The 12,242-nt window shown below is 35.3% G+C and overlaps 1 protein-coding gene across 1 annotated transcript in view; it reads left to right on the forward strand.

Moving 5' to 3' along the window:
* Positions 1 to 12,242, forward strand: part of LOC140149279 (dedicator of cytokinesis protein 3-like) — a 134,451-nt gene that overhangs the window by 110,472 nt on the left and 11,737 nt on the right. Inside the window, exons 44-46 of the mRNA XM_072171541.1 lie at positions 1,021 to 1,185; positions 5,525 to 5,585; positions 11,652 to 11,771. Coding sequence (XP_072027642.1) covers positions 1,021 to 1,185; positions 5,525 to 5,585; positions 11,652 to 11,771 — 346 coding nt within the window. The remainder of the gene's footprint in view (positions 1 to 1,020; positions 1,186 to 5,524; positions 5,586 to 11,651; positions 11,772 to 12,242) is intronic.

A 12,242-nucleotide genomic window follows, 5' to 3' on the forward strand; every position in this document is an offset into this window, starting at 1 on the left:
TATGAAAAGAACCCGGGCCACCGTCGCTACCACCCGCATAACCCCAGCTTTGACTGAGGGGTTAGTACCTGCACGCATTTCTATCTGATGTGCACACCAGCCAGCATCTTTACTGCATTTATCTTATTTCTTGCATTTCTGGTTTGCTTTTTGATTTGTTTTTTTGCTCTTCGCTGCATTTGATATTTATTTCCATTTTATTTTGTTGCTTACTTTAGTGTTCTGCTTCATAGCTGCATAATGTACATTATAGGGTCAAAATTACAGACCATGTTTGATTGCAGGAGACCTGACATTATTTATTATAGGTGCATTCCACATTGGCAAAGTTTGACATGGAATGTAATGCATTTAGAGATAGCATGCAGTTGTTGATGTGAGATGAAGTAGATGTCATGTTGTTCAGACTCTAATGTTTATTATCTTTCTACAGCTTAAAGCAGGCCAGGGTTGACTTCATGATTAAAGATTACATTTTTCTTTCAGATATTATTGCACAGGATTTTGGAGCACAAACAAATACCTACTACCTTCCCCCACACATACAAGTATAATGACATGCTGAATCAACTTTCAAATTTGTTATCTGAGGTTGACTTAAAATCATTTCACATTTATTTTAGAGATCTTCAAAGCTTAATCAGATGACTTCTTTATTAATATTTGTGTGTAGAGTTTTCACAGACACTGAGAATGAACGGAAGCATGTATGCACTAAATGGCTAGTTATGACACATGCTGTATGCATTATATGTATTGAATGAATTGCATGAACTAGTCCAAGATGCTGAATATGAAGCTTTCTCCCGATACGTGCTTACCTTTAATTACTGTATAGCAGATACATCTACTTTATCCAGATCAATATGCTTTTGTCCAGCAGGGAAGCATTATATATAATCATTCAAGATCTTGTTTTAGATTTTGTGATGATTTGTACAGACACATATGCATTAGTTGATAATTAACATCTTCCATTTTCATCCTCGCCCATTTATTTGATGATATCTACTTCATTAGAGACACCCAGATGACCACCTGCCGTCACCGCCATCATCTCCCAGAGAATCCCCCTGTGTGTCACCAAGGGAATCCCCAAAGGGTAAAAGGAAGCTATGGGCAACTGCTAGGCAATCATTTATGCCAACAAAATCCCTTTCACAAGATGACCTTCTTTCTAATAAGGTCTGTTTCAAGTTGTTGTTTTTTTAACGGTGTGGACTAACTCTTCATGGTGACATATTGGAGGTTAACAATCAACAAACTTGATATTTGCAATCATTTTGGCTCAATGGGTTATGCCAGTTGAAATCCATACACCATAATCTCCCACACACAGCGTTGGAATTAAGAATTTTTTATGCGTAGCAAAATCTGCTGTCAAATATCTCTTGGTATGTTTCACACATTTCAGATATAGTCTATGACATAAACATGCTATTCAATTCCAAAATTTATAAAATTGGGTAGCATTTTGCTACACCAGGCCACTAATTCCAATGCTGCCCACACACAGGTGAATATTTCAAATGGAGTCACCCATTCAGTAATCCCATTTGAAATTGACACTCCCTGTGTGGAAAATTAAGGTCATGTCTTCCATAGGAGGTGTATGTATTTCAACTGGAACAGCCCAGTCCATTTCACATGACACTTTCTAAGGTCTGTCAACTTTTATTAAAGACACTATCAGTAACCACCAAAGAAGTAAAGCTGAATTTATACTCCATCGCCGAGTGATGCACCGCTTTTGGAAAGCGATGTAAAATTGCTGAATTTTGCGATGCATCACTCTCTGCTTTTGCATTTGTACTTATCACAGCGATAGCGATTGCAGACAACAATTAAAATATTCTAAATGCCACAAAATACATTTTTAGAACATCCATTACTGTTAATAATTATTGCTTTGAATTAATTCATCATCGAAAGCTAATAATCAAGAATGGTAAATTAAATAGCAAAATAGTAGATCCAGTTGATAGAAAATGATTGGTTGATGCCTTTATGTGTCAAGTGATATTGCTCGCAAGTTTAGGTGATTTTCATAGGAAAAATATTGGCAAAAAGGAAGAAAACAACAGTGTTGATAATGTGAAGCTCCATTCAGTTGCATGTAGTTACAAGTGTATATACTCCAACATTGATGAAAATGGTACCTTTTACCTAAAGTTATTAGGTTATGTTCGGTTTCATCACTTACAGAGCACCTGTTTATCTTTACAAAAATGCACAAATCTGATTTTCACTGATTTTCTGATAGTGTCTTTAAGTTCCTGAACTAACCCATCATGCTGGTGAATTGAAGTTAACAATCTATGAAACCATGGAACATTATCATTTCATTTAATACAGTTTGTAAATCTAAGTCACCTTGTGCCAGAAAGCTAAGTTTCATTATTTCAAATAAACTGCATCAAGAGCATACAAAACGAACACATTAAATTCAATGATCTGAGTGAAATAACTTGCATTATATGATGTGATTTTGGTGTATTCAGCTTTTGGTAATCACACTATCTATCTCTTAATATGCCTTTCTCTGTTTGCATGGCTGTCTGTCATATCTTTCTTTCTTTCTTTTTTTAAATAAATTTTCATCATATTTTCCCTTATTTGTCAGTAATTACATGCATCTTACATGATTCTAATATCTTGGTGTCTTTTGTATCTAGAAACACTTCTCATCCTGCTGAAATAAACTTGTGTAATTCATTTTCTCTTCCACTAATTGTGTGTATATTTTTTCTAATAATATCTTGGAAGTATCTTATGCCATTGGGCTATTCCAGTTGAAATCCATACACCCCTTAAAGAAAACATGACCTTAATCTCCCACACAGGGAGTGTAGAATTCATATGGAGTCACCCATTGAGGCAACCTCATTTGAAATTTGCACTCCTTTGTGGACAATTAAAGTCATGTCTGCCATATGGGGTGTATGGATTCCAACTTTTAACCTGTTTTTAAAATGTTTCCAAGAAATTAACAAATTACAAGATAAAAGGAGAGTGGTTCAATTTTGTCACATGATGTATTCTACCATATGTGGAGGCCTGCAGTAGTGTAGTCCCTTCCCCGCCCCCCCCCCACGACAAAACAATGAAAGAGAAAATCGGGGAGCCAAAGGAAAAGTAAAGGAGCAAGGAGCCCATCTCCCCCCAAAGTTCACCCCCCCCCCTATAGTGTAAAATGGCAAATATTTTTGCATGTTCATTGTCCCAATAAAGTCCTTTTGTGTAAGTTCAAAGACTTTCATGTACAACAATCTCCCTAAAAAAGAAACCTGCTCTAAGTATTATATATCCCACCAATAATACCAGGTCAAACTTATGCAGCCATCAATTATTTTTCATGTCCCACCCCTGGAGGCCTGTCACCAAAACAATCAGATTCAAAGTTTTCAGCGGTTTGGATGTTAGAAGCAAAAATGTGTATCAAATTGGTCCATTGAACAGTATGTGTAGTATACCACCATGGGTGGATGAGGCTATCACTCTTTTATTCAAAAATCTAAAGGAAATATATCTCTGGTCTCAAATTTTATTAGGGTTGTGGAAAATGGGATCTTTCTTGAGATGCCAAAATCTCAATTTTGATGGGAAAAGTGGGGAAATGAGGTCAATTGGGTCACTGACCTTGTGTTTGTAAATGTTGTATCATTTAATTTCTTGGACCATTCCAGAAAGATGTGGATGTATTACAAATTTAAAAGCCCTCAACAATATTTGTAACCCATAGGCTAACCAGTGAATTAAAGAAACTGTAAGTCATTCAGAACAGTTGAAAATGGAGAACAAATTGATACTGCTTAAATATGTTGCTATACAGTATTATTGTATCACATACTTGAAAGCATACTGTACATTTCAATGCCTTATGCTTTGCACCAGTTTGTCAGTGAAATTGCACTATAGAACACATTGATAGTGGCTATACCAATTTTCGTCTTGCCGAGGCAGTGGCGTAACAGCGTTAAGGCAGCTATTTTGGGCACGCATCTATGTGGCATCTTGAAACCTGTGCATGTATAAACCAACGATTTGAGCAAATGCTCTGAAACTGCCAATGATATGTGCACTAATATCACTGCCTTGCCAAGGTGAAAAATGAAGTAGTTCCTTTAATTTGTTGTAATGTTTGCACATTTGTTTGTTGGATGCCAATAAGCTGCAAATTATCAAATCCAAACTAATGCTACCACTTTTGCAAGGTATGATATTGCTACAGGGAAATACATGAATAACCCATGTCATTAACTTGATTCAATTAAGGTGTAGAGGTATTTAACAGAGAATATGGATGTCATTTATATGTATGCTAACAAATGTAATGTACATATCTTTAATAGAGATCCTGCATGTGACATAGTTAACCACAAACATGGCCCAACAGTATACCGTAAAACCTTGTCTACAAGCATATATAGTGTTTTGATGAAATCTAAGTTCATACGAAACTAGCGTAAATATGCCAGTGCAAAATATTGGTCTTACAATAATACTTGTTCGTATATGCTTGGATCTGTCGTTTATTTGCTCAAACTCCATAATGGCACCGGGATTAATTTAGGTATCATCAGAAGCACTCTATATGCTTGTAGACGAGGTTTTACGGTATTAAATAGACTACATTACGGCCAGGCCACAGGTTCAAATCCTTTGTTTGAAGTCAATCGATAAAAACATGCAGGGCCTCTATATGATATAACTGTGGGCTATTCCAGGTCAAATCCATACGCCCTATGATCGACTTGACCTTAATCTCTCCCACACTGGCTGTAGATTTTAAATGGAGTCACCCATTCAGGTAATCCAATTTAACATTAATGCTCCCTGTGTGGGAGATCAAGGTCATGTCTTCATTAGGGGGTGTATAATGGATTTCAACTGGAATTGCCAAATACATCACCCCAAGTGGTCTTGCTGGATCATTTACTGATATGTTTATAAATTGTTATTGATAATAGTTTTGATATTGTTGTTGCTCCCTATGAAAGTAAGCAAGACTAATGAATGTGACATATTGTGATTGGGTGATAATTGAAACTATATGTGAAGAAACAAGTTGATGTTAATATCCCTCATTCACAAACAAATACATTGGCTGACCATCCCTACCTCTGCAATTTCAAATCTATATTCTAAAGTTGCAACTAGCTTAGGGAAATGTTTAGAGCATTATAAATAAGAATCACATTCACTCACTTTACCAAAATAACTCAGTGGCAGCCCATTTAGGAAATGTTTTGAGCGTTATATAAGAGAATCGCATGCACTTTCCCAGAATGAGTAAAAGAAATGCTACACAGCATCATTATTACAAATATGACAGTCATTACAACATGTCTTTGGCGGCATATATCTGTGTTAAGGTATGTAACATGATTAGCTGAAATAAACTCCAGTGGCAGGAATCATTCACAATAACTTTTCAAAAAGTTGACATTTGTTATGACTATTATTATATGATAGAGCCTGTGAATGGTGGTTCTAATTCTGACTATTTGTTGTTTCTTTACAGCCACAATCAAGGTCTTTCTTTCACAGAAGAAGAGAGTCCTCTACACAGGATAGAAGTAGCAGTAAGTGCAATACATTTGTTGCATTATATTCAGTTGAAATCCATATACCCCTATGGATGACCTTAATCTTGTACACAGAGTGTGAATTTCAAATGGAGTTATTATACCTGAATGGATGACTCCGTTTGAAATAAACAGCTCGAGTATGGCAGATTGAGGTCATGGCTTCCATAAGAGGTGTATGGATTTAAACTGGAATAGCCTACATTTTATTAGTTTTTGTTTTTGCTACTTGACAAGAACTAGTGCTATATTTGTCATCTCATATCATACATCACCATGCTTGCACCTCCTTCCCATAGTGTATAGACCCTGTGAATCACTTCAACCAATGCTACCTCATAATCCTGCTTACCCATATACTAGTGTATTACATCTTATGTGATAGCTCTTAGCCCTATATAGATAGCAATCTACCTGTTACCATATCCCAACCCTAATGCAGGTGTGTACTGTATACTTATATCCCAACCCTAATGCAGGTGTGTACTGTATACTTATATCCCAACCCTAATGCAGGTGTGTACTGTATACTTATATCCCAACCCTAATGCAGGTGTGTACTGTATACTTATATCTGGATCTTGCTAATGTAGTTGTTGTTTTGATGTGGAAGATAACATTAGACTATTGCTGAATATTGTATTTGCATGAGGTGTTTGGAAGTCTGTACAATGATTTTAATACTTGGTGTTAGTGGTGTAGCTGCCTAGTCTTGTGAGCTATGAGATATCAACCTACTCTCCTAGAATGATACTGAACTACACAATGTAATGAGTAGCTTAGTCTGTTATATGTGACACGATCAAGGGAAATGAGTCGGATGTCGCTATTATTGATTTTGAAATATTGGCAAATAAAGTGTTAAAATTCTTTTGTTTTATATTGTTTTCAGCGATTGATAAATTGATGCAACTTTGCAAAGAAAAGTCGTATCAACATGGCGTTTTCTGTTTCTGAAAGCTCTAAATGTCCTCTTTAGAAACATGTGTAAAACTCATTTTCGACCAGGGTCGACAAGTGACTCATTCCCCTTGATCATGTCACATATTAGCTTAAAGGCCCATTCAGTGATCCCAGCAAAAGTCTTAAAAAAATTAAAACACTGTGTTTAAATTGCTTCAAAGGGAAGGATATATCATTAAAATAGTCATTAGGTATTTATGAAATGAAAACTTTTGCAAAGCATGTGGAAAGCAGCAGTATTGAAAAAAATTGAAACCCCACTCAAATACATGTAAAGCTGATGTCTCTACTTAAATAGAGATATTACAGTTTCAAGTTCAAATTTGCTATTTTTAATACATAGCTTATGGCTTAACGTAACCACTAGCAGGCAATGTTAGCACATCTATGCTACTAACAAAGGTGTAAAACACTCAACTTTTATGTTTTTCTGAATGAACTAATCGCTAAATAGGCCTTTAACTAGAAAGAATTTTGATATTTACTACTTCTCAATAAATCACAAAGAGCAATAATTATCAATTATGGGGAGAAATTCCTGACAGTGACTTGTGACTATTCGCTGTCGTAGTGTGACATCCAAATTAAAAGTTGCCAGGTCAACTAGTTCATGCTATCTGTGTTCAGAACCACAATCAAACTGATCACAACACAGAGTCAATGGGTTGCTAACAGCTGTGCAAATCAAGCGTGAACCAGTAACTAGTGTATGATGTATTCACTACGACTGCGAATATCTATTAGGTATATCGTTAAGAATTTGACAGACAGCCGAATCTGGTAAATTCATGTTACGCGTGAATTATTTTTGTAACAAACAAGGGATTGATCTATTTTGGGTTTTTTTAGTAACCCCATTTCAAATTCACACACTCTGTGTAGAAGATTAAGGTCATATCTTACACTGATGTACAATTTGTCCACTTTGAAGTAAAGTACACAGTAAATTACGCAGTTTCGGCGCGCCATAATGTCAAAAGGAATTGAAACGCTGCTAGCTGCACACAAATGCATGAGCGTATTAATATGCGATGCATGATACGCTTACGCAAAATGTGCGAACATTACTTTGTACTTCAAAGTGGACAAACTGTAGTTTGGATTTCAACTGGGGTAGCCCAATTTGCAACAATTTCAACAAAAGTAAACTCTTTTTGCCTAGTACAACGGCATACATGTGTATTTGCATTGACATAGCATGCACTTAAGTACTTTGTGAACTGGTCCTAGGTTATGTAAAGTTCTATGTCATGATGTACATGTACACTTTGTACAGGCTGAAGTATCACATCAGGGAGTTTCAAACAAGTGAAATACTTGTAATCAGTGTGCTCAAAGAATGAATGCTTGCTGCAAATGAGCGTATGAATATCAGCAGCATTGATTATGTATATACTTCAGGTTAGCCAGAGTATTACTTGCTACAAATTTATGGTTTCCCTGTGTATTGCATGACATTGTATCACAGTAACAGTGCACATCAGGGTTTTCTTTATACTATATGATCTGAAGAGGTAAAAACTGAAATTATTACCTCTTCATCAAAGGGTACTAGTCAATTCCAAGGGGTATTTTTATGTGAAATTATGATCTTAGTTTGGTAATTCCCAAAATAATTGAGTTGTAAGAAGTCTACAGTAAAACTACTTTTAGGGATGAAATAACCAGTGCCTGAGTGCTTATGAGTTCATTGAATTCACTAATAGTAAACTTGCAGATTTTCAGGAGTACGATGTATAGTCATATAGAATATATGCAATTTTGCATGTAAAGAAAACTCGGATGAACACAATTGATTGTACCTTGCGTTTTTAAAGACTATTGCATACTTAAATCTAAGCAGCAATTGAAGTGTGAGCAAAGCCACGCCTCCATTTTATACCTTGTACCGCTTTTTTTGGAATGAAAGTATAATAAGCTTGCATTTAATGGTGTCATAATCAAAACATTTTCTAAGATACAGAGACTTGCAAAGCGACACAAGGCATCTGTAACTCTAGGCCCAATATTGGATTTTTTTTATTTTCCCCACTTTTCTAGGGACAGAAAATAAGGAGAAATAAAATTCATTCATTTGCCTAATGGGGAAACATGCATGATTAAATTGTACTTTAGGGTAAGAGAGTATGCAATGGCCTTTTTAAAGTAGAATGACTGGAATGGATTGATGTGTTTGATGGTGTTAATTGTGTTTATGTTTTATTCAAAATGTCATACTGAAGCTTTAAAGGGATACACAGTCATGTAATTTTTGACACTTAAAACGTAAGACCATCTTGATAAATAACCAAATTGTCATAGAATATTTAAGTTGCGATTTAAAAAAACATGACCTTGTTACTGAATTTGACTCAAAACTGTTGTATTCTGGTATCTTTAAGTAAATAGAAATAGAGCATCTTCAAATACACAATACGTGTGTCAATTATTCCATCATGTGTTAAGGCTGTCATCAGGTGATTCTATTGTTCACCTTTCTCTTTGAATTGACCTTTGAAACTAAACAAGTTCTAAGGTTTGGTTTTCATTTCAGGATGGCAAAATCAAAATCTAGTTTGCTGGTAAAATGACTGTATATCCTATAAAGATTTGATAACAGAAATATATTGTAATTTTAATAAAGCCTTAAAGTACCATGTTTAATTTGGTCCAATAGTACTATTGGTGTCTGGTTAGGTAATGATGACTCTTTTTATAATACCCTGGTGATGTAATAAATTGTATCAAGCAAAATAATTAATATTTGCATGGTGTTATCATTTTTTATTTTAAAATAAAAACAAAAACACTGCAAATGTTCAGGGTACGATAGAAAGAGCCATCAGTACCTATCGGGGCACCGATAGTGTTATAGGACCAAAATTAGACATTTTGTCTAACCATAGTTGGCAGAGTTTGGTATGTAATAAAAACTAAATATATTTTGAACAGATTCGGAAAATGTGTAGTACATAAATGCTATACACTTCTTAATCTTACCTATTAGCTAAAACAACATTCATTTGCCACATTTTTCTAAACCACCTGAAACAAACAATTACCGTTTGGTAAATGATGCTAACCTCCTAATTGATAATGCCATTCACTAATGCAAACTTATGCTTCATCTACCGTATTATAGTTGGGATATTACAACCTGGGCTTAAGGGATCTAAAATGAGCGTTTATTAACGTTTCGACAGTATTTTTTGTGGGACATGAGAGCACCTCAGACCTGTCGAATTGCATTCTGAATCTGAAGCATGTCTTTCTGATATCAAATAATTTTCATTTTTGAAAATTACAATATAATACAAATTTTATGACAAATTATAAAAATTTGATATTTTTCAAATTTTTGATATATAACTGTCCTCGAAGTAAAATATATAAATCTAATGACATATTCTTAAAGTGTATGTAGCAGGGAGGAAAAGCCGACGGTCAATTGAAAATTTTGACCTTTCATATTGAAGATATGGATTTTTTTCCCAAAAGACCAAAATTTTTTTTTGGTGTTTTGGGAAAAAAATCCATATCTTCAATACTGAAAGGTCAAAATTTTCAATTGATCGTCGGTTTTCATCCCACCTACATACACTTTAAGTATAAATCATCAGATTTACAAAGTTTACTTCAAGTACTGTTAAATATCAAAATATCAATTTTAATGATTTGCCATAAAATGTGTATTAAATTGCGAATTTCAAAAATCAAAATTATTTGATATCAGAATGACATTCTTCAGATTTAGAATGCAATTCGATATGTCTGATGTGCTCTAATGTCCCACAATAAATACTGTCCAAACACTCATACCCCATCCCTTAATGTGAATAGGATCACATTCTCTATAGTGTAGAAAATATCTAACCCAGAATATCAACTACAACAATGCATACCGTATTTACTGTATTAAATGACCCCCCCCCCCCCATCTTTTTACGACAAAAAAAATTACTGAATGCAGAAAATGTCCATGCCATAGCATGTAAGCATTGTAAGTAAGCTTCAAACTGGCATGTCATGATCGCGAAATCGCATGGACAAATCCTATTCTAACTTACATTTCCATCCAATTCATTACCATGTTATAATAGATTGTTAACTAAATCAATTGCATTCTTGCATAAAAATTCACCTACAGATCTAATTTGGTACTATTTTCCGATAATATGTGGATCCTGTATGATTGCCGTCATGTTGAATTTCAACCTGGAAGTTGTATGTCGCAAATTCCGGAAGTTTTATTTTGCAAAATTTTTTCCATGAAAATTCACTTCTAATTATACCCCCTTTTCGAAATTGCAGCACCCCTGGGGCATTTAATAGAGTAAATACAGTGTCTAACCTAATTTTCTCTCTCTCTCCTGCCTGTCTCTATTTTCTCTCTTTTGCTCATTCTCACAGCCTTTCAATTCTAATACTACCACTACAATTTTTAACTCAACTTTGCTATAATGCCTTTCTAACTCACAAATTTCAACATATCAAAATTGTTCACAGAGCTAACTCAGGTAAATACAATAGATTTTAAATTGAAAGAAAGGAATATATCCTCAAAAATTATTTTTTTAATTTACATTATACTCTGTCAAGTTCTTTTAAGAACAAAATTGTAATGTTGAGTAATCAAACATGCTTCAACATTGTTTGACGTACTATTTAAAGGCACAGTGAATGTAAACTATGTGTGTAGCCTTGATATTGCCATTCATATGACAGTATCTACCTGCCAACCTGGTGGGGTGAGGGACACTCAAACTGGTAGATACATGTATGTGCAAAAATAATGATCATTTGAATGCTTCATCCAATTTAGGTCTTGAACCGGGAGTTGAAATTAAGCCAAATAGTATGGATTGAGCATAAATTTATTTCAAAGATGTTGAAAGAACCAAAACAAGGTGAAATTGAATTGGTTTAGGGGCAGCAGAGCAAAGTAGCACATACCTGTATAGCCCTGATATGTGAGTGACCCTCCCTCTAGCTTTTCCAGTTCTTCTGTTACCAGATAATCTTCCTTGCCTGTATTCACCATTGTGATGGCATCCTTTATTTAATTTAATTTGCCGTGTCAATTTGGGGAGACAATAAAAAATTTATTTCTATGTGTCTTAGTGTTGTCCGTACAAAGTACTGATAGCTCGGAGGGGGACAAGAAATCGCCGCTGACCAGAGTCAAGGACTTTATTAGTGGAAGCAGTGAGAAAGCAGGCAAGAGTTCCAGACCTAGCTCAAGTAAGTGAAGTGTTATAGAGCAGCTTTGTAATTGATATGTGATGCACCTGCAGGTTGAGGTAAAAAAGGTCCCTATCTTAATAGCTGCTTTGTTATATTTATGGTTCAAGTGTAATACTAGTAACTATGTAATTGATATATGATGCACCTGTATGTATGGTTGAGGATTATGGTAGTTAGGGATGACATGATGCACGCTGAGGTGAAAATAAAAAAGTAAAGGTAAAGGAGACGATCCTGTATAAACAGTGATCGGAGTGCCCATCTCTCTTTCATTGGTGATTGGGCCAGACTCCTCCATGTAATGTTGCTACAGCGAGACTGTTACCTTCCCAGCATTTAAGAATGCCGGTACCCATTTATACACCTGGGTGGAGAGGAGTAATCGAGATAAAGTGTCTTACTCAAGGGCGCAACATGATGGTGTCGCCGAGGCTCGAACCCACAACCTTCCGATTATGAGTCAGAGCC

Source organism: Amphiura filiformis, chromosome 3 (assembly GCF_039555335.1).
Source record: "Amphiura filiformis chromosome 3, Afil_fr2py, whole genome shotgun sequence".
NCBI classification, from domain to species: Eukaryota; Metazoa; Echinodermata; class Ophiuroidea; order Amphilepidida; family Amphiuridae; genus Amphiura; species Amphiura filiformis.